Source organism: Lipotes vexillifer, unplaced genomic scaffold (genome assembly GCF_000442215.2).
Source record: "Lipotes vexillifer unplaced genomic scaffold, Lipotes_vexillifer_v1.1 scaffold977, whole genome shotgun sequence".
Lineage (NCBI taxonomy): Eukaryota > Metazoa > Chordata > Mammalia > Artiodactyla > Lipotidae > Lipotes > Lipotes vexillifer.
The window spans coordinates 3,604,995-3,628,613 of NW_006783088.1; the positions used below are offsets into that span (position 1 = coordinate 3,604,995).

At 36.2% G+C, this 23,619-nt stretch overlaps 1 protein-coding gene across 2 annotated transcripts in view; it reads left to right on the forward strand.

Moving 5' to 3' along the window:
• Window positions 1-23,619, forward strand: part of PHF21A (PHD finger protein 21A) — a 193,639-nt gene that overhangs the window by 21,658 nt on the left and 148,362 nt on the right. For both annotated transcript variants that reach the window (XM_007455792.1, XM_007455791.1), the window contains exons 2-5: window positions 9,123-9,163; window positions 16,056-16,199; window positions 20,311-20,343; window positions 22,529-22,594. In XM_007455792.1, the coding sequence (XP_007455854.1) occupies window positions 16,146-16,199; window positions 20,311-20,343; window positions 22,529-22,594 (153 nt within the window). In that variant the 5' untranslated portion in view covers window positions 9,123-9,163; window positions 16,056-16,145. The remainder of the gene's footprint in view (window positions 1-9,122; window positions 9,164-16,055; window positions 16,200-20,310; window positions 20,344-22,528; window positions 22,595-23,619) is intronic.

Below are 23,619 nucleotides of genomic sequence, written 5' to 3' on the forward strand. Positions count from 1 at the left end.
CTGGAGAATGTTCCATGAGCACTTGAGAAGCAAGTGTATTCTGTTGTTTTTGGATGGAATGTCCTATAAATATCAATTAAATCTGTCTGGTCTGTTGTGTCATTTAAAGCTTGTGTTTCCTTATTAATATTCTGTCTGGATGATCTGTCCATTGGTGTAAGTGAGGTGTTAAAGTCCCCCACTATTTTTGTGTTACTGTCGATTTCCTCTTTTATAGGTGTTAGCAGTTGCCTTGTGTATTGAGGTGCTCCTATGTTGGGTGCATACATATTTATAATTGTCATATCTTCTTCTTGGATTGATCCCTTGATGATTATGTAGTGTCCTTTCTTGTCTCTTGTAACATTCTTTATTTTAAAGTCTATTTTATCTGATATGAGTATAGCTACTCCAGCTTTCTTTTGATTTCCATTTGCATGGAATATCTTTTTCCATCCCCTCACTTTCAGTCTGTATGTGTCCCTAGGTCTGAAGTGGGTCTCTTGTAGACAGCATATAGATGTGTCTTGTTTTTGTATCCATTCAGCAATCCTGTGTCTTTTGGTTGGAGCATTTAATCCATTCACGTTTAAGGTAATTATAGATATGTATGTTCCTATGACCATTTTCTTAATTGTTTTGGGTTTGTTTTTGTAGATCCTTTTCTTCTCTTGTTTTTCCCACTTAGAGAAGTTCCTTTAGCATTTGTTGTAGAGCTGGTTTGGTGGTGCTGAATTCTCTTAGCTTTTGCTTGTCTGTAAAGCTTTTGATTTCTCCATCAAATCTGAATGAGATCCTTGCGGGGTAGAGTAATCTTGGTTGTAGGTTCTTCCCTTTCATCACTTTAAGTATATCATGCCACTCCCTTCTGGCTTGTAGAGTTTCTGCTGAGAAATCAGCTGTTAACCTTATGGGAGTTCCCTTGTATGTTATTTTTCATTTTTCCCTTGCTGCTTTCAATAATTTTTCTTTGTCTTTAATTTTTGTCAGTTTGATTACTATGTGTCTCAGCGTGTTTCTCCTTGGGTTTATCCTGTATGGGACTCGCTGCGCTTCCTGGACCTGGGTGGCTATTTCCTTTCCCATGTTAGGTCAGTTTTCGACTATAATCTCTTCAAATATTTTCTCTGGTCCTTTCTCTCTCTCTTCTACTTCTGGGACCCCTGTAATGTGAATGTTGTTGCGTTTGATGTTGTTCCAGAGGTCTCTTAGGCTGTCTTCATTTCTTTTCATTCTTTTTTCTTTTTTCTGTTCCACAGCACTGAATTCCACCATTCTGTCTTCTAGCTCACTTATCCATTCTTCTGCCTCAGTTATTCTGCTATTGATTCCTTATAGTGTAGTTTTCATTTCAGTTATTGTATTGTTCATCTCTGTTTGTTTGTTCTTTAATTCTTCTAGGTCTTTGTTAAACATTTCTTGCATCTTCTCAATCTTTGCCTCCATTGTTTTTCCGAGGTCCTGGATCATCTTCACTATCATTATTCTGAGTTCTTTTTCTGGAAGGTTGCCTATCTCCACTTCATTTAGTTGTTTTTTCTGGGGTTTTATCTTGTTCCTTCATCTGGTACATAGCCCTCTGCCTTTTCATCTTGTCTGTCTTTCTGTGAATGTGGTTTTTGTTCCAGAGGCTGCAGGATTGTAGTTCTTCTTGCTTCTGCTCTCTGCCCTCTGGTCAGTTGCGGCGAGCAGGGGCTACTCTTTGTTGTGGTGCGCGAGCTTCTCATTGCAGTGGCTTTTCTTTGTTTCGGAGTATGGACTCTAGGCACCCGGGCTTCAGTAGTTGTGCCACGCAGGCTCAGTAGTTGTGGCTCGCGGGCTCAGTAGTTGTGGCTCGCGGGCTCAGTAGTTGTGGCTCGTGGGCTCTAGAGCGCAGGCTCAGTAGTTGTGGTGCATGGGCTTAGTTGCTCTGTGGCATGTGGGATCTTCCTGGACCAGGGCTCAAGCCCATGTCCCCTGCATTGGCAGGCGGATTCTTAACCACTGCACCACCAGGGAAGTCCCAGCAGTGTTATATTGACAAGTGAGGCAGTATGGAACACAGTAAGGTGCTATAATTTTTATTTAGTTCATTTTGGTCATCCTTGGCAGCTTGTGATTGTTACCCGTTTGTCTGGAAGTGCTTTGTGATTATTCCTGGCTCTCAGTGCAGCAGGAGTTTTCTTCTGTGTTTTAAAGGCAAGGACTGTAGTGTACTTAGGGCTCCATCAGGGGAGGAGTTTTTGTTTTGTTGTGGTGTGTGTGTATGTGTGTGTGTGTGTGTGTGTGTGTGTGTGTGTGTGTGTGTGTGTCTGTCTTTGGACAAGCTTCTGCTGCAGTTGGGTTTTCTGTGCTCTAGTTTAAAAAATTTTAGTTTTAATCCTGTTGAATTTTTGTGTGAGGTATTTTATCTACAGCAGTTCACTAGTTTTTTTCTGTGCATATTGGTGCTATTTTTAAAAATTTCCTTTATGTGGTAATTGTTCTTTTAGTTTAGCTTTTTTTTCGTATATTTTTAAAATTAGGTGTTTACCAGTGACCTTCCTCAGTGAGTTTTACTTGAATTATATTTGTGCTTTGGAGACATAGGAATTGGGGTCTATTATCCCATCTCTGAGAAAACAAGTCCCAGTAGTTGCAGTTAGTGCAACAGAAAGTTTTCACAGATGCACTGCTGGGTGTTGATCCTCCTCCTTGGTGCCTATGGTTTACACCCAGAACTCCCATTAGTGTTAATAGGAGGCACTTGCTTAAATCCCTATACACCAAGATAAATCCAAACTCTTTTGTAATGCTGTATAGATACCTCAGTTGTTTTTTTTGTTGATGGTAAGAGTTTTGGTCCTGAGGTTAACTGATTATTAAGATAAGAGTTTGAGTTGTCTTGGGATATGGGGTGATTTACTAAGTCTGATCTGTAATTAAGAAGGTTATGTTATGATGATTAGACTCAGAAAACATTTATACCTTTGTGAACTGTGGAAGCTTGTGAATAAGAATTTTTGTACTTTATAACATGATGAAGCAAGATTTCTTCTTTCCATTTATTTTTCTTAATACTTATCCACTACAAAATAAATGATTTTACAAGTTTTTGTACATATTGTGAGAACTTAGTAAAAATTATTTTTTTTTATTTGTAAGCCTTTCCACAGTTACTCTCTAGCATTTTAAGTCAGCTAATGCTGCTCACATTTTTCAAGCATATAGGAGCTAATAATCTGCACTGTCTTAGAGCATGGACATTGCAATCACTGGTCAAAGATTAGATAATCACTGTTTACTATACTTATCTGAATTTTTGGATTTTTGTTACTTTCTGTATAGTCTAATGGAAGGATTCCTTGACTGAGAGCAGTAAATCTGGGTTTTAGACTGGGCTTTGCCTCTTACAATCTTTATAGCTTGTGACTAGACATCTAGACTTTTTGGACCACTGTTCTTGAAATGAAGGTACGGATCTGGCACTCTGGGGTGTCCATTCTAGCTTTAGGCTGTTTGAAGGCCCACTTTCCCAGGTACCAAAGGAAATAGAGGACTGCAAGGCAATGGTTCCGAATCCTGGCTATCCATCAGAATCTTCTGGGGGAAATTTAAATAAAATGTAGATACCTGGGCTCCAAATCAGACATAATGAATTCAGAATCTTTAAGGGTAGGGCATGTGAATCTATGTATTTTTTGAAGTTTTAGAGCTATCCCGATTCTAAGTTTGAGAACTACTGGTGCAAGACATTATTTCTATTCTACTTGTGTGTGTGTGTCTAGTTAGGGAAATACGACAGGTAAGTAACAGTGTGAGGCAGTATGTGGTTAAATTCTAAGATGAATGAGAGAGGTGATAAACAGTTTGAGAATTCAAAGAAGGGAGAACTGGGAGTTGGGAAGGTCTCCATTAATCAGTGAGTCTTTATCTGGACCCTAATGACTGGGTGGGATTTGGATAGGCAGAGAAAAGGTAAAAAAAGGGTGTTCTTGGTATAAGAAAGAGCATCCCCCAAGTGACAGTTTGGGGAGGAGGACTATTCTAATGCATATTTTAGTCCTTTAGTATCCTACTCTTGCAACTGCTATAGATTTTCTGAACATTTGAGGGAGTGAGCTGTGAAGATATTTGATGGGCGAGAGCGTTCCAGAAGAGTCCTGTGAAGGGAACCTGTTTGGAGTTTCAGAAGTACAAAGCAGAGGCCAGTGGCTGGAGCAGATTGAGCAATGGGGAGAGGGAAGGAGAGGAGGTCTGAGAGTAGCAGAGGCCCACATCACCAGAGCCTTGCGGGCCATTGTAAAAGACTTCTGCGTTTTCTCTACGTGTCATGGGAAGCCGTTGGAGGATTTTGAGCAGAGGAGTAACTAGCTCTGTCTTGGATTTTAAAAAGGTCACTCTGGCTACTGAGAGAATAGACTCTGGGGGACAAAGATGGTAGTGGGGAGGCCAATTAGGAGGCTGTTGCAGTAATGCAGGTGAAAGATGATGGTGACTTGGACCAAGGAAGTGGTAGTATATTTGAGACAAGTGGTCAAAGTCCATGTATTCTGAAGGCAGAGGCAAGGTGGTCAGTTACAAGATTGGATGTAGGGTGTGGGAAAGAGAGGAGTCAATGATGACTTTAAGGTTTTGGCCTGAAGGAATAGAGTTGCCATTTTTTGAAATGGGGATGACTCTGGGGAGGAGGTTGGGGGACAGGCAGTCAAGAGTTTAGTTTTGGACTTGTTGAGCTTGAGGAGCCAATTTGACAGGTGTTAAACGGGCAGTTTGATATATAAGTTTGGAAATCGGGAAAGGTCTGGGCTAGGTACAAACTTGGGAGTCACCAGTACAGATCTTTTTATATAGCTATGAGACTACATGAGATTACCTAATGGGAAGAGTTCCAAGAACCGAGCCTTGGGGCAGTTCAACATTTTGAGGTCTTGAGAGATGAGAAAGAACTAGCAAAGGAAACCCAGAAGAGTAGCTAGAGAGGTTAGGAAAAAAATTGAGGGTGAGTGGTGTCCTGGGAGTCAAGAGAAGAAAGGATTTCAAGAAGGAAGAGTGGTCAACTGGGTGAAATAATACTGTTCGAACAGAGAAATGAGGGCTGAGACTTTACTGTTGAGTTTAGCAACAGGGGGGGTCACTGGTGATCTTAACAAAATTGAAGGAGGCAAAAGCCCTAATGGAGTGGGTGCAGTAGAGAATGAGAGGAGAGGAACTAGGGACAGTGACTTTGGTTAACTGTTACAGGGAGTTTTGCTATAAATGGGAGTGTAGATATGGGACAATAGCTAGAGAAGTATATGGAATCGTGGGAGGCTTTTTGTTTAGACAAAGGAAACAAAATGATCCAGTAATGAGGGAAAAATTGATGCTTCTTGAGAGTGAGGGGAGAAGTGCTAGAGTGATGCCCATGAGAGGGTAAGGTTAAGAGGGATGGGGGCAAGAGGGATGATTATGATACTGAGGCCTAAAGGACTAAATCTCATTTAGCAGGATTCTGCTTTTTCTTCTGAGCATTTTTTGCCTTTAAATTTATTTCAAACTTACTATATTCCTTTAGAATTAGGAAAGGCAGATAAAAAGCAGTAAAATTTACTGTATATAAAATTAGTGTATCAACTTGGTGTAGTAGAAGAGATTGAATCTTCTGCGTACGGTGACATTTTAAAGTGTCTTTGAATGACAATTATCTGTGCTATTCTAGTCCCTTATCAAAATTTATGATTGAGCACAGACTATAAACTTAATTGTTCAAAATTTGTAATGGGGTGGATTTTAGCCTAATTTAAAACATGATCTAGTGTTGAACTTTTTCTCTGCAAAATTTGTTTATTGTTTAATGTATAGTCTTCATACACAAAGGTTTTAGATGTTTTACAAAAGGTACTTACAAAGTAGTTATTAATCACTTTTGATTTATTGATGATATTTTAAATTTTACAACCACATCAGAAATCTGAATGATTCATTTCTTTACCAGCTCTAATTAAAGCAGCTACTTGTGGGGCTTCCTTGGTGGCGCAGTGGTTGAGAGTCCGCCTGCCGATGCAGGGGACACGGGTTCGTGCCCCGGTCTGGGAAGATCCCACATGCCGCGGAGCGGCTGGGCCCATGAGCCATGGCCGCTGAGCCTGTGCGTCTGGAGCCTGTGCTCCGCAACGGGAGAGGCTACAACAGTGAGAGGGCCGCGTACTGCAAAAAAAAAAAAAAAAAGCAGCTACTTGTGAAGTTCTGGAGAGGAGGTGAACAATCTTCAGTTTGCAAAAAATCACATGAAGTTACGTTAGCAAGATGGTATTACTCTCTAAAAGCAAAAATAATTTCATTTACTCCAGTTTATGCGTTTTGAATGTATTTTTCAAGAACAAGTCTATATTTTAAAAATTTAATAAGCAAATAAGGCAAAAAATTTGAACTACCTTAGCTACAAGTGTGAAATGTGAGAAACAAATTAAGTGGACTTTGAATCAGCTTAACATGAGGAAGTCAAACTTGTATTTCAGTCTTATATATTTTGCATATGGGTAGTGTAAAAAGTACAAACTTATATGTAAATCTTTTTTTGCTTTTAACTCATTTTTATTAAATTACAGAAATAAAATATTTTCTTTTCTTTTTTTTTTTAATCAGTATCCCAACGGTAGTCAATAATCAGTCTTTAGAAGGGACACTTTGGTAGTTCTGATGCACAGTGTTTAAGAATCACCAGTCTAAAAATAATTTACTCTTTTTTGGGTATCTGAACCTCTGCGAATCTTATTTAAGTTGTGGATCCTCTTCCCAGAATCCTCATACATTCAAAATTTAGCATATAGTATCACGGAGTTGGCAAACCCCTCTGAAGCCTATTCACGGGGATCCCTTAGGCATAAAGGATCTCAGGTTTTAAAACCTGCCCTAGATAAGTTACTTATGTGATTTTTCTTTAAAACTTTATATGAAGATTTTCCCAAAAATATTTGGTCAGTATTTATTGTAGTTTATTTCTTAGGAGAGTAACTGCTACAGCTGTTTAAGAGGAAGTGAGGTGTAGTGGAAAGGCCAGTTCAGTCAAAGGAATCTCAGGATCTGTAGACTTCTCTCTAGCTTTACTACCAGCTGGCTGTGTAACCTTCCGGGAAGTCAGTTAACCTCTCAGGCTTTGATTTCCAATGTGATTTCTGCAGTCCCTGCAAGCAGTTTTATGAGTAGTTTCATGATATCATGGTAAAATTCCTTGTCAATTAGGGATTGACTCTGCTGTTTATTTTTGGAGAAAGTGCCCCAGAGATAAGGTGCATCCATTGTCCCTTTTTACTGAATATGATTTTCAGAAGAGTTTATTTGACTATACTTTCTCAGATGCCATATGAGTAAAAGTTAAAATCCCAGCTCCACCCTGGTCATTTTGAGTTTCAACATATTTTATATATTCTGGGTATAAGCCATTGTTATTTTATGTATTGCAGTTATAATCTCCAGTTCTGTGGATTGCTTTTTCATTCTCATAAGGGTTTTTTTGGGTTTTTTTTTTGGGTGAACAGAAGTTCTTAATTTTAATTTGATCCAATTTATCTGTCTTTTCATTATATTTTAAAATGACAGTATTTTACTTCCTAATCAACTGTTTTTATCCAAAGTCATTCATTTAACAAATAATGCTATGGGAGATCGATGCATGATTATCCCCAGCATGAAAGAGCTAATAAGAAATACCTAATAGGGAAAATAAGCCTGCAACAGAGAGTTAAGGGTCCACTCAGTGAATTCATTCATTTAACAAATATTTACTGAGCATTTACTTCATGTTTTTGTTTGTTTGTTTGTTTCGGCTGCACTTGTGGCTTGTGGGATCTTAGTTCACCGACCAGGGATCGAACCTGTGCCCCCTGCAGTGGAAGCATGGAGTCCTAACCCCTAGACCACCAGGGAATTCCCAAGAACCCACTTTTTAATAACCACATCATTCTACAGATTTTTGCATCATTTTTCTTTTGGTTGGGAGTCATTCTAATCTTGGTGATTAAAATTGCCATTTATATGGACTTCAGAACTTTAAAAAGTGCTGCTGCTAAAAGAAAGGCAGGATAAAACAGCAAATTGAATTTCTTTTGGAAATGAATGTTAACTGCATGAATCGGGGCCCTTTAAAATTATTTTACTGTGTGTTTGGTATGCTTGTACATGATTAAATAAAAATTTATAATTTGGATGACATGAAGATTTTTTGAAATATCCCTTAAGGAGAATTTACATTACTCTATTGGAGTGACATAAGTCGACAAATGTACTGTGTTTCAAGCATAAGGATGATTCAGGTTTGGAACATGGTATGTGGAGTTTAAATAATTTAATACTGAAATACTAAGGGAAAAGTTTTAATTTTTGCTTCCTAAATTTTTTTTTTAACTAAAAAAGAAGTTTGGGGCAAGGAAGAGTTAAAAATAAATAAACAATATAGCCTGACATGACTTTTCTGACCTTGAAATTAACTTAATGGAGTATAGTTAATTTAAAAAAAAAAAAACAACACACAATTGATAAAAGCATCCCTGAGCATTGGATTGAGATCCCAAAACCTTGATTTTCTTTCTGGTTCAATCACTGATGAACTATGTGGCCTAGGGAAAGTCACTTTTGTGTTATGTGGTTTACAGTTTCAGGTGGTGAGACTTTAAGATTGTGAATGAAAAGTTAAATTATGACTGTACATATAAAATGCTGTGAATTTTAAGCCTTATATAAAACAAATCCATTTCAAGATTAATTGAAAAAAAGGCCTTTTAAGTAGACCAAACTAAGGGCCAGTGATGTCATCCTAATTTGTAACATAAAGCAGCAAACAGTGCAAGTTCCTTTGTTGGGGATGAGGGTTGTATTTCTGTGTTACTTAGATGATGTGCATTTCATTTCTGTGTCTCTTAGAAAAGGGAAGCCGTCAACTACTTACTTTTTCTTGTCTTGAAAAAGCTGTGGAAAAGTGAAAAAACTGGAAAATGAGAGATCTAACTGCGCTTGAATTCTTTTCCTTGCTGTAAAAACTACCTATCTCTTATTTATTTATTTATTTTTTTCTTTTGGTTTTAAAGCTTTGGACATTTTTGTGTGTGTGTGGTTTTTTTTGTTGTTGTTGTTAAAATCAGCTTTTGATGACATGTCATAAATCTGTGTTTGTAGTCTAATTCCATTTTCCCCTTCTTCTGTTGTAGGGAGCAAGAGAGCTGAAGGAGAGCCAGTTTCCCCAAAATTGGTAAGTGCTTTTTTCAGGCAGCCATAGTGTGCCTGATGCTAGTTGGATAATAATTCAAATGTTCAGTGACATTTTTTTTTTTTTTTTTTTTTTTTGCAAAAATGCTCTCTCCCAGAAATGAGAATGAGGCTTTGCTGTTTGTACTGAGTGAAAGTGAATTTTTGTCTAATTTCACATAGCCAAATCTCAAATGCATTTGTGTTTCTAATAATACTGCTAGGCTTGCATGTTCCTGCATTCAGTAACCTCTTAAAATGTAACGGTCCCCTTTGCGAAAAATGTCCTTAATGCAGTGGTTAGGGCTAAAAATTAAAAAGTCAGGAAATTCAAACGTTAAGGTTCCCATTGTGTTTTGTATTACTTAACATGCGTTAAATTTGATGGCCTTAGTATATGTGCAAAATGGCTAGGTTAATGTAACTATGGGAACCTTGACTTTGAAATTTGGGACTCTTAAGGATGTATATTATTAAATTTAATATTGAGTTGGCTTCATGTCTGATATTGCATTTTCAGTGTGTTGTTTTGTATAATTCTTGAAGAGGAAAAAAAAGAGAAATGTAGCAGTGTTGGGCATAGAGGCAAACACATTTTTTTCCTAGTATCAATTTTAATGTCTACTTTAACAGCTTATAAATCATCACACTTAATCATTTCTTTGAATGTCTAATTCAGATTACACAGGGCAGTCCAGTGTCTAAAGACCAAACAAATATTAATCTTATTTGGAGAGCACGTATTATGATTAAAAAATTAAATTCAAACAAGATAACTGGAATAGGGTAGTCCCCTAATGCAAGGCTACTCTTTTTTTTTGACAATTTATTTTTAGTAATTAATTTAGGGGGTGGAGTAGATATTTGGTTAAAGCTTCTTTTCATAATTATGGTCCTTGAGGTATCTCTTAACCTTTTGGGGATTGGGCTTTGAACGTGAAAGGGAGGCATTTGAACCAGTTAATCTTACATTTTACTACCGTTTTTTTCTACTTGCCTTTCTCTCATGGAACCACTTAAAATAAATAATCAAGACCCTACAGCCCTTTACTCTGAGATGCGATGGAATCATAGATTCTTAAAGAAGAAGGGACGTTAAGGGCCTTCTCTTTCAGCCTTTTGCCAGGTGTGGCAATTTCTTCTCTTATGTCCCTCGCATATTGTTATTTGGTTACATACTGAACACTACATTTTAAAAAAATGTAGCTCATATTTTCTGTAATGTATTCCGAGGAACTCTAGTTCCACAGAAATTAATAAATATTATTTGGGTGGGGTGGGGGGTGGGGAAAATGTTCTGTGGTCAAATAATTTGGAAAATGCTGCTTTAAACAAAGTTAAACAGGTTTCTTTACTGCAGGACTTCTCAGAACCTTTAATATGCTAATGTGCATTGTGACTCTCCAAGAGGGGGATATGATATGCAGCATTCTTGAATACTTCTATTGACAGGGAGCCCACTACCTCATAAGGTAACCCATTCCTTTTTTGTACAGCTCTAATCCTTAGCTCTTCCTTACACTGATCTGAAATCTCTCTCCCATAACTTCCACTTCTCTTAAGTACTTATTGGTTATACTAAGACCACCACACCCTCTTATGTTATCCTTTGTGTAGTCATTATATATATGATTCTGGCCAGGCTTGTCTGGACTATTTTTTATCATTAAATAGCATTCTGGTAAATGTGGCAATCATTTCTAAAATCTCGACCTCATTGTCACTATGCTTCTATACTACTCTTCAGGCTCCTTCATTTTGAATTTCTGTGAGTTTTTAAATATACTTCATCTTTCTTGTTGTTGGGTACGGTTGGGAAGATTTTAGTACACATGCTTGATTTCTGTAAAGAAAGGCGAGAACTAGAAGAGTGTATGTGTGCCTACCAGGCCTGGGCCCAGGAAGCTGAGGTAGAACCTGTATGTTAGAGTGAACACTGGTGGTAGGGAGAGGGGCAGGACACTGCAGCAGACCTGTGTAGGAGAGGGTGCTGTGGGGAAACCCTGACTCGACTGAAAATACCACACCCTTGTGTTGGAATGGTATGACCTGCGTAGGTGTTCCTTTTCTTTAGTGAGGACCTGGCCCCCTTGCCCCCCAAAAAAAACAGAGAAAAGAAAGATATGTATTTTATACTCAAGGACATCCATACATTCAGATACCATAAACCTAATTGTATGTGTGTGTGTGTGTATATAAATTTATTTTAGTGATTAGGAAACATCCTGTAATACCAGGATTTGAGCATTAGTAACCTTGCCAGATTCAGAGGGTGACCTCTAAAATCAAGCTCTTTGTGCAGCAGTGTTTTCTGTTGATCTGTGGAGTGTCACCAAAGAAATATCACCATGAATATAAGGAAAACGTTACATTGTTTTTTAATGTCATTTTTATTGATTCAAGTTAGTAAATGTTAGTTTTCAATAGGAGCTATTAAAATATTGTTTTTATTTTTGGCGTTTGTGATCACTTTTAGCACTAGTTAAAAGTTAAAGATATATTTTATCTCCTAGCACATTGGATACATAGTAAGCAATAAGTATTTAGTACAAACTGAAACCTGGTGTTTTAGTATTAGGCATCTGTCAAGTAAGGATACATAGATCTGTCAAGGCTTTCTACTTTTTCATATTTTAAAAAATTAATTAAACCTACTCTAAACACAATTTTGAGAGTATAGATCAAAAGTGGGTCTTACACCAAGTAGATATATGGTATAGAGAACACTGAGTTGTTCATTTTTAAGGAATTCAGTCTGGGGGTACAATGTATTACAGACTTATTGTTAGTTAAAGAAACTTGGTTGAGGACTCCCCTGGTGGTCCAGTGGTAAAGAATCCGCCTTCCAGTGCAGGGGAGGAAGGTTGGATCCCTGGTTGGGAAACTAAAGATCCCATATGCCGCGGGGCAAGTAAGCCCGTGCGTCACAACTACTGTGCTTGCGCGCCTCAATGAGAGCCTGCAGGCCGAAAACTACAGCGCCCACGCGCTCTGGAGCCTGCGCACCACAACTAGAGAGAAGCCCACGTGTCGCAGTGAAAGATCCCACATGACTCAATGAAAATCTGCATTCTGCAACTAAGACTGGACACAGAGAAAGAGAGAGAGAGGGAGGGAGGGAGGGAAGGAGGGAGGAAGGAAGAATTAAAAAAAAAGAAACTTGGTGAGTTGTTTTGATTGGAAAAAGCTTTATATCAATTCAGGAACAGAGCAGTGATTTTTGGTAATAAATTCAGAATTAGAGCATTACTACATTATTAGAATCATAATGAAAGACCTAGAGGTCACATATCTCCAAGCAGAACAGTAACCAGATAAAATAGTTAGAAGCCCCTTTCTTAAGAGAATTTGAAAATAAGAAAGCCTACAGCCTTTCCAGCAATATGCTGTGTTGAGAAGTTGATATAAAAGTTTGTGTATGAATAAGAGTTAAATTAAGTATGTTAAGAATAGCATAGAATTTTACAGTTTACAAAGGGCTTTTCATATAACTTCACCTAATTTAAACCTCATAGCAATTTTATGAAATAGGTGATACCGTTTCCATTTTCCTGATTTATAAGCAAACAGATGTAAAGCTGAGAGTGGTTGCACAATGAGTAAGTGGAATCAGGTTTTTTTTTTTGTTTTTTTTTGAGACAGTGAATGTTCTTTCCAGACATTACATCTGCCTTTTTTTAGTGGGATTTGATTATTTTGTTTGTTAGGTTTGTGGAGTTTTTAATTTATTTTTTGGGGTTTTTGTTATTTGAAGCTGGGAGGTTATTAGGTGTCCCTTTCGTTTGACATGTACAGTTTTCAATATAATGAACGTTGGTATTTTGTGTTAGGCACTTGTCTTCTCTGGTGATCGTATTTCGAGCTGATGGGTGGTGAAAGGCATTGTACCTCAATAAACTGTTTTAGGAGTCTGTTCATATTTACGTTGCAGCAGCTGATATTTATAACTTACTAGAATTGGTCGAAATATGTTAAATCATCTTTTTATAAATTTAGCAATTTAGTTTATAATGCTATAAACTGCCTCCAAATGGTCATCACGTGGTGGCTGCATGAGTTGTCTAAGCCCCCCAAATATTTTTTAAAAGGATTCAACATGTGCTTGCCTTGTTTTTGTAGGCTATGAATATATATGTATACAACTTGTTCCTTTAGGCAGAAACCAGTCTCTTAAAATTGCTATTCAGAAAGAGACTTTTATGAAGAAGAAAGATATCAAATGAATCTTCTAATCCTTCATAAGTTTTTTTATACTAAGTCACTACCTTTTTTAACCCTTCAGTTTTATCTTGAAATAAAATGAGTAATTGGCATTTAGTGTCCTTGCCAAATTAAATTTTGTGCCTTTGTGTGTCTCTAATAAGCAGACAACAATCTGATGAAGGAAGTAAAAGCTGTCACCTCCTCAATAACTTGAGTTGCAGGCTTCTTATCCTGTGAGGCACTCTGACATTTAGAGCCACCCGGTTAAACCCTGGTTTTATTTATTCTTTTCCTGAACATTTTGTTTCATCAGTATAAAATTTTCTGATGTTTTATCTAGCAATTCTAAGTTAATTTTTTGTTATTTAAAAATAAGTACATATTTTCCATGGAAAATATTGATACTCTGAAAAGAAGAAAGTAAATAACCCTGAGTGCTACTGCTCAGAGATAACAGCAGATTATGAAAGTGCCACCTGACCTAAACTCTAGACATCTCAGAGTATTACTGTTCTTACAAATCTTTGTCAGTTTGATTGACAAAAATGTGTCTTCTTAAATTTACATTTCTATGAATCTCTTGAAGATAGATGTTTTTCATGTTGGTCATTCTTATTTCTTCTTCTGTGAGTTGCTTTTTCATAATTAAAAAAAATTAATTTGTAATTAATTTGTAAGCAATCTGTAACTGAACAAATTACGTTAACCCTTTTTTGTGTATATTGTTAAGTTCTCCATGTTTTTAACATGCTGTTTGTTTCCAGAGTTTATGAGTTGAGTTCAGCTTTGATATTATATGTTGCTACCAGTAAAATAAAATATGGCCTTTCTGTTGTTGAAAATACCCTTCAAGGTGATTCTTAATTTGACAAAAATTAGAAGGAATCATTTTTGGACACATTTTCTGATAGCCTTAAAACTAATTTAAGTACTGTTTTCAGGAAGAACTCTAATGCATACATAAGTCAGGAATTTGAGTAGGGAGATTACTTTAATATTTAAAATTACAGTGACTGTATAGTTTTAACATTTGCTTTAGTGTATAGAATAAACTTACATGACAACAAAAGCCTTGGTCTAAATCAGTAACTTAATGATTCTGATATTTATGTAGTTCCAAAGATTTTTTAAGGTAATACATATCTGAAAAGCCTGGGTTTGTTCATCAAAATCACACTTTCCAAATTATTTCCCCTAAACATACTACGTCTATGAAAATGTTTGATTGAGAATATCATTGTACAATAATAATGTGGAGGCTTTACTAGCCTCCACAAATATAAGTTTGAAGGAATTTTACACTTTTGAAATTTATTATTTTTTTAAAGAAAGGTTAGAGTATTTTGATATTACATAACATAGTATACAAGCCCTGGGGAGAGATTGCCAATGATGTTTTAAGCCTAGTGAGATTAAACAAATATAATGAAGATTAATATTCACACGATTACAGCCTGAAGTTAATGATTTCACTATAGCTCTGTTAAATCAGGTTTTAAAGAATTTTTAAGAAAACTTAGGACTTTATCCATAGATAAATAATTTTTAGAATGTATAAAGATTATGAATCTCATTGAATTGGCATAAGGAGTAGCAGTTCTTCTAACTTCCTGATTGTTCCCTTCCTCAGTTTGTAAGAATGCTGAAAAGCTGCTCTAACTACAAGTTTTATAGGTACAAGGAAGAAAGGAGAAAGAAGTAAAGTTTAAATTTATTCAAGGAAACTTTTGCTTCAGGGAGAGTACCTAAAATCATGTCTAAGGCCACGTGCAAGAAAAAAGAAAAAAAATGAAAAGAGAAATTAGCCATTGAGTTAATTTAAATTGCAGTAGTGATGAGCAGAGCAGAATAGGAGGGTTCACATTCGCAAATCTAGACTTTTGACATCGTCTCCACCTGCATTTATACGTGCAGCCAAAGAGATGCACCGGCAGGCTTGAAAAGAAGATGGTGTTCATTGTATAGCTGGAAAAGTCTGTTCTATTGCTAGACGCACATCATTTGTTGTGCACGATAGATTTATTTTTTAACATCCCTGTCATAACTTGGTGGAAAGCAGAGTTCATTGCAATGTGTTTGTGTTAAGTATTAATTTGTTAAATGTAAACCTTTAAATTATACCAGAATTGCCCCTGTTTTGAGTTTCTTTATTTTTTAAATAGAGTGAGAGTCCACCCAAATTGTAAGAGTACTCTGGCCCTCTTTAACCTCCGAGAGATCCTGAAATCTCCAGTTCACTCTGTGTGATGGTTAAAAATGTATGATCATGTTGTTATGTGTCTCTTTCTAAGAACAGCATGTCCTGGATGGTTGTCCTCTCCCACTCTAGACTCCCAACGCATCCAGGACAGAAGAGGTCTTGTTCAGCTCTGTATCCTCAGAAAGTAGTATCTAGCGTGGTGCTGAGCGCCTAGTAAGTGCTTAGCTGTTTTCATGACCAGATTAAACACATTTTTTTTTTCATTTCTTACTTATTTGAAGTGTTTTCTAGAGGGATGCTCAGAGAATAAAACCCAGAAAGTTTTGGTGCCAATTCAAAAAAAACTACTCATTTTGGAAAGAAATCTGTTTGGGGAAATTTTTTGCCCTGTGTTTAGTCGACGAAATATTTCGACTAATGTAATTTATTTTATCTAACGTATATTTCCTTTATACCCAACATAATGATCCAAAACATTTTATGATCTCTACAGCTGCAGTAAGAAGAGGAGTTTGTTATTTTAAACAGAGGCTGCAGAAACTATAGAATTAGCAGACATAAGAAGAAGTGGAGAAGGTAGAGGATGGAGTTGCAGACTCTGCAGGAGGCTCTTAAAGTGGAAATTCAGGTTCACCAGGTATGTTTCATTCATGGCTTCTCCCACATCATGTTATTAGTAATGGCTAAATTAGTAAACAGGCTATCTCTGATTTTTAGTAGAGCTTTTAATCGTTTTTCAGTCACTTGTCCAAGAGTCATGTTATTTGCCTTTTATTCCTACTCAACAAACTCATTGGTAGTATTTTTGAGAACTTCAATAAAATATTCCTGACTTCTCTTCCAGACAAAAGAACTAAAAATATTCTTTTCCATATAGCGAAGGTGTTAAAAAAAAAAAACCTCTCTTTTTTATCTGTTTTTTGGTTCATCTGAGGGACTTTGTTCGTGTGACTTAACTTGCATATATTATTTGTTTATTTTTCAAAATTTACTTTATTGAAGTATAGTTGATTTACAGTGTTGTGTTAATTTCTGCTGTACATCATGCATACATTCAGTTATGCATATATATATATATATATATATTCTTTTTCATATTCTCTTTCATTATGGCTTATCATAGGATATTGAATACAGTTCCCTGTGTTAACTTGCATATTTTAAATAACAAGACATATTTAAATTGACTACCATGTATACTGAAGTTTTTACTCATGTGATTTTGGGACATACTCCTCCTCTCAAGAAATTTTGAGATGGCAAAGTTAATATTCTGCTTTTAGTTCATCCTCACAAGACGTGAACAAGTCAAAAGAAGACTTTTCTTGAAAGACTCATGATCTAAATTGAACTAAATTACTAAAAATTAGAGTTCTTAAATATTACTTTTGTTTCATATTTTTAATTCAAGCATACCAATTTTATAAAAATTATAATTATGAAAAAATTTAATGTTTATTGTTTAAAAATCTAATTTAAATTTAAAAATTACATTTATTGACTCAAAAGGGATATAATATTCTTCCTAAAGTATGACTCTCAATATTCACATTATTTTCCTCTATATTTAACTCTTTTTTAGCATAAAATTAATAACTTTTATATTCATCCTTAATTATTATATAGCATTTTGTTTGTATGGTAATAAACATTTATTTATGTTTATCAGTGTTGGTTGATAGTCTTTTAACATATAAAGTATGTAAGATATTTCACTCCAGTTATATTTAGGATCCTTTCCTATTAAAAAAAGTTTAAGTATTAATAGTAGGGACTTCCTGGGTGGTCCAGTGGCTAAGACTCCACGTTTCCACTGCAGGAGGCACGGGTTTGATCCCTGGTCAGGGAACTAAGATCCTGCATGCTGCGTGGTGTGGCCAAAGAAAAAAAAAGTTTTAACAGTAAATCCAAGTGACATGCCTTGCTTGTAAATCTGATGCTGTTATTCTGATTGGATACATGGTAACCTACATGATCACTGATCATGACAAGTTCAGGGATGCCAGAAATGACATCAAAGTAAGCACTGGCTATTAGGCTGAGGCCAAAGTCAGATTGTACATTTGACTAAATATTGGGGCAGAAGCCACCCCTTCATCATTTCCACTTAGGGAAACTTAGGGCTGAAAATGAGCTTACTGTATAGAAGGTGTGCCCTGAAACTACCTGGTATTGCTGTGGTAGAAGTATACTTTTGTTCTTTATGGACCGAGATGATTTGAAAAGTAGTGATGTACACGTGGTTAATATTGAATGAATGTTTACATAATAATGGCCTGTGATGGGCATCTCATCTTTTTTGGGAAATTGCCTTTTTGATTATTCTTATGCAGATTTTTTAAACTTTTGGAGTATTTTTACTCTACATGGAACAGACAATAGTATAAAGCAGAGGTTAGCAGACTTTTTGCAAAGGGCCAGAGGGTAAAGTATTTTATACTATAAGCATCATTTATGGTCTCTGTCACAACAACTCTGCTCTGCTGCTGTACACACAAAGCAGCCATAGACAATGTATAAATGGATGGGTGTGACTGTGTCCCAGTAAAACTTTATTTACAAAGGCAGGGTGCCTGTGGGCTGTAGTTTGCCAGCCCTTGGCTTAAACTATATTCTCATGAAAAATTGCTGCGTTCTTACAATAGAAAGTAACTTCACTTTGATAACACACGTCATTTAAAGTCACTAGGGATTTGGATGGTCTAGTTAAGTTGCCCAGCTTGTTCTGTCCTGCCTCTGATGGTCTGAAATGCAGCTTGCTTGATTATAGGTAGAAAAGTTGGCTTACTTATTTCCTCCAGAGGTAGAGACTTAACTTTGGTTATCAGTTTTTAAATTTCAGTGTCGTGGAGGAAAACCTTTTTCAGCTTTAAAAAGGCAACTTTAGTATAGTACTCCACTCTCTGGTGGCAAAGGCAGAAAGGAAAATGAAGGACTTTTTTCATTGAAGAATGTGGCTAGCCTTTAGGCTGCATTAGTAAAAATGTATTTGTATAAAACCTTATGTTTCTATTTCCTTGAGTTCTTGGAATGTGTGTTATTACTATTTTGTAGATTAAGACCAGGATATAGAAGAGTTACCACTGTCATATATGAAGTAGACTATAGTAACATATACCTTGTGTATTTGGAGGTCACATGGTTGGCAATCTCAGCGATCCAAAATGTATACCTTAGCACCTGAAGTAAGGTTTTTGACAAGCTAGAATAAATGTTAGAAGTCACACAAGATTATACATTTTACTCAAGGGGGACTTCTTAGGCTATTCACTCATCTTAGAATTACTTCACTGAGTGTATCACAAAGCAGCTCAGAGGTAGCAAATTGGAATTGGGGTTCAGGGGCTCTTAGAGGGAGGCATAGTAATAGTAGCAAGATTTGCCAGCTGACTGCTTGGCATTAAGGAGTAGACTGAAAAACTCAAATGCAGGCATAAGAACTCTTTAGAACACAGCAGTTTGGGGCCTTTATTGTAAGGACCTTTTTGTATTGTTTGCAGAATAGTATATTGAGGTAATCATGCCTCTAAGTGTCATTAAATGTGCTTTTTTTTCTATTTAATAAGGCAGATAAGTATATAATATATTTTAGAAAGGTTTTATTTTACGACTAAAAACTGTTATTTATTTATTTATGACTGTGCTGGGTCTTCGTTGTGGCGTGTGGATTCTTCATCGAGGCATGCGGGCTTCTCTAGTTGTGGCGTGTGGGCTTCAGAGTGCCCGGGTTCAATAGTGCGGTGTGCAGGCTTAGTTGCCCCGCAGCTTGTGGGATCTTAGTTCCCCGACCAGGGATCAAACCCATGTCCCCTGCATTGGAAGGCGGATTCTTAACCACTGGACTACCAGGGAAGTCCCTACGACTAAAAACTTTAAAAGTGTCTTGTCACCCAAAGAGAGGGACAGATTTTTCAGCTTTGTGAAAAATTCACTTGGAGAACAGCTTATTCCTAGATACTTTTAGGACTCAGCCTTCTGACATTCCTTTATGCTTCAAATTCTTCCGTCCCTGGTTATTGTTACCTTTGGGCAGTGATGCTTTTGGAAGTTGGGTTAGGTCAGTTGACATCCATTTTTCTTTGTTTTTCATTTTTTGGACTTATGTGTTCCCTAGTAAAGGTCTTTCTCATTCAGTATTCTGGTAATACTCTCCTTCCCACAGGAACCCAGGTAGGTAGAATTTTGAATTACTGTTCCTTCGCTTCCTTACTCTCAAATACTGAGCATCACTGCTCCACTGAGTACATCCCCCCTCCCCCCACAGAGAGGACAGTGGCAGAGTCACATCTGACACTAGGCTGCTTCTGTGAACCAAACCAACAGACTCGCCAAATCTGTTTGCTGTATACAAACAGGCCTGTTTTTGTATGGGAGCACCTTCTTTCCAGCACTTACTTGGGACTCTAGACAATGACAACCTTTTAAAGGGATGTTTGGCTTTTGGAGCATTCAGCTTATTTAAATTGTCTTTTAAAAGCTCCCCTCCCCCAGCCCATCTCCAGATTTGTTTAAAGGCAGGAAGCTCTTCGTTTCAAATATAAAGCGATAGTTTGATTTTTTTTTTATTATTAAGAGGGGTGTTTCATTAACTTTTTATATAGATCACAAAAGCTTTGGGTCTGTTCTGATTGTGGTATTGCTCATTTTTTTGTGTGGGCTTAAAACTCTAGATTTTGGGGGCTGAGCCTGATTAGCCATAGTGAGTTTATATGTAAGACTGATGGCTCTTTTTCTCTTTTTATTATCAGAAACTGGTTGCTCAAATGAAGCAGGATCCACAGGTAAAATACTACTTTTATTCATTTAATTTTAAAGTTAAAATAATTTAAAATAAAGTGACCATAAAATATTAAAATACAGGCAATACTTAGGTTTTAGAAACTATCTCATCTGTAACAGCAATATTTTTTAGTACATTGGTCTTCATGTTACAAGAATTAAGAAAACTCCAGTCATTCTATTAGAATATAGCTATTATTTCATCTTTGTTACTGTTATTTTGCTTTTATTTTATATTAATTGCTTTGAATATTTTGGGAAAAAGAATTGAGAGTTAATCCTCTTCATATAGCTTAAATTTCATTTCCACAAGCCCACTTACTCAAAATCAGAGTTTGCAAGGCTTTCTGTAATCTCAGAATTATTGTATATGGCCCAGAACCATTTTTATTTTCTCATAGTTTATAGTATAGAACATTTAAGTACTTAATCTCACTATGTTCAGAATAGAATTTTAGAACAATTTTTTAAAAGCATTTTTAAAAATTTCATTTTTGAAAGAGCCCTTAGAGAGGGTTTTAAAGAACCTTATATAGTAATTCATCAGGTGTTACCTTTTCTTTAAAGTCTCATAGGGGTTTTTGGCTCAGGCATTTTATTTTCTATCCCTGAAGAGAAATCTTCCTAAAAATTTATCTTGTCTTTAATTACTATATTTATTGTTCAGTCAGTGTCTCTTTTGCAGCAATTAGACAGTGGGTCATAAGTATGGAGAGTATTTATTCAGACATTCTCAGGATTTCTCCCTTGCATTTGTTTACTGATAATCTGTTCACAGAACACCTAGACCCATTGATGGTGGGGGGTGTGTGTGTGTATATGTACATTTGTATATGTACACACATTTTTTTTTTTAGCTTGTTAAACATACCATACATGCCTCATTGTAAAGTTAAGTAAAATAGCTTCTTGGATTAAAGAATGGTACTGAGGCAGATTGATTTTTGGAAGTGGGAAATAATATTCATTTCTACAAAGTTAGCCTCCAGTTATTGTGTTTTTAACACAAACCATTGATTCTGAGAGCTGGCAGTGATATCCACTTAACTCCTGTTTGACAGTCAAACTTCTTTGAGAAGCTTCTCCATTTTAATTTTTTTAATATATATTATAATTCAAATTAGGTTTAGGGAACCAAGAGTCAGTAGACCTTAGATGAATAGATTCTTTTATATTTAATATGGTAACCTATGTTATCAGCAACTGAAATATTGTTAGAAAACGTCAGCATTTCTGATATAGCTGGCAGTCATATAACAGAACAGTCTTAATGTGAAGAATCTGAGGGGGCAGTAAGTTGCTGGACAGTCTTGTGGGTGATCTCATTAGACACAGGTCTTATATAACATGCTGTCACAAAAAAGACCACGTGGAGTAAACGTAAAGGGGAGGATGTATGCCCCGAACCTGTCAGAAGACCAGGCAGGATGAATTGAAAGAACTGCATGTGAAAGGACGAAGGAAAAGTAGTCTCTCATTGGGGTGGTATTCAATCTGCTAGTTAGTGATCCTGTTGCATTAAGCTTTTGAAAACTTTAATTTTGGATTTTTCTCTCATGTGAGTAAAAGACAAGCATGTTCAGTGTATCTCATTTAAAATAGTATTCTTTTCTGATTCCTAACATTTTAGAACTGAGAAGTTGCCCTGGTAGTCAGTATGTTAATTTGAATGATGTAGTGTTTAAGGCAGTTGCAGCACTGACAGCTTTTCAAATCTAGGCTAAAATAACAAATGTACTCTACTAAATAAGGGAGAGGGCAAGCAGAGAAAAACCTTTTTTTTTTTTTTTTTTTTTTTTTTTTTTTGACTGATAATGCCGTTAAGCATGCAGTGTGTTCATACTTACAACTGATTAGTGGAGCTTTAGGTTTTCTGTCAACTGTTACTTCTTATGAAGAATAACTATTTTAGTAGAAAGGAGTAGTATTACAGTCCAAAATGCTGAAATATAAAACTTCTTGCAATTGCAAAGGAGCTTACCCCTGTTCTAGTGTTAGCAACCTACATTTAGGATCTATGCACTGGGTGGTGGTAATATGACTACAATTTAATGCATGACAAATATGATTGGCTAAATGCTTAAGATTGCTTCATCATTTGTAATACAGTTTGCATAAAGTCATCTTGCTACTCTTCTGTTAACAAATGAAATATCTTCCTCACAGATATTTTTTCTTTCCAATCAGAATGCTGATTTAAAGAAACAGCTTCATGAACTTCAAGCCAAAATCACAGCTTTGAGTGAGAAACAGGTAGGGGAAAAAGGAGGGGGGGCATATTTTTAACATTGTGTTCTAAAGATACGTCTGCTCGAGGCTTCTAGGAGAACTGCTATATTTTCCTCATGTGTGAAAATAAGTGTGGGCAGCCAGACTCAGTTTTAATTTTGTTTGAGATCTGTTTATCTATTTTTATTTTTGGTTGAAATCAGTCTCTAGAGTATCCCATGGGTATATGTTACTGGCAAATATCTAAAAGCAGGGTGGCAGGCTGCTGTTAACTGTGTTAATTAAACTCTCTAGTATACCCATAGAGGATAGGGGCAGAGAAAGTTAGTGGGAGTATGTGATAGAGAATCTTATAGTTGCTGGATGTGCCTTGTTACCTGTTTTAAAGGCTTGAGATGACATTGAACTTAACATGGAGTGGTTGTAAGTAGATTGCTCTAAGTGTAGATCTCCCATTCTGATTATTGTCATTCCTTTATGTTAATCTTTGTTAGATATTGACCTACTCTTATGTGAAAAAACTTTGGTGGAGCCTTGTTAGATATATTCTATATAGGACAAAAAAAGAACATCTTGCTTTTTTTCCCAGGGACATCTGGGAAGTGTTCTTTGGAATTTCTTGTATAATGACCTCCACTTCGCCAATTCAGGCAGCTCCTGCCACCAGGTGGAGTGTGACAATTGATAGAGCTATAAGTAAACGTCTGTGGTAATCTGACAAAGCATTTGTTTTCTTGTTCCTTCCCTACCACTCTCCTTCTGGTTAAAAGGGGTGGTTTTGGAGTAGATGAATGTGTGAACCAAAATGATGAGGTGATTTGCAATTGATAGTTCATACTAGTGATATCTTATTGAAGATTTTTAGCTATATAGTTCTCAGTTATTGATTTTTGTGGTTTTTTTTAAAACTTTTATTTAGTGAAATAATAGCAATGAGAGTAATTTATTCCTGGAGATTCCTGATTGTGTTTATATTATGTGTTGTATTGTGTTTTCATTTAAACTAAAGGGAGAAATAAATTTTGAGAACTATGTGGAAAAGATACAAA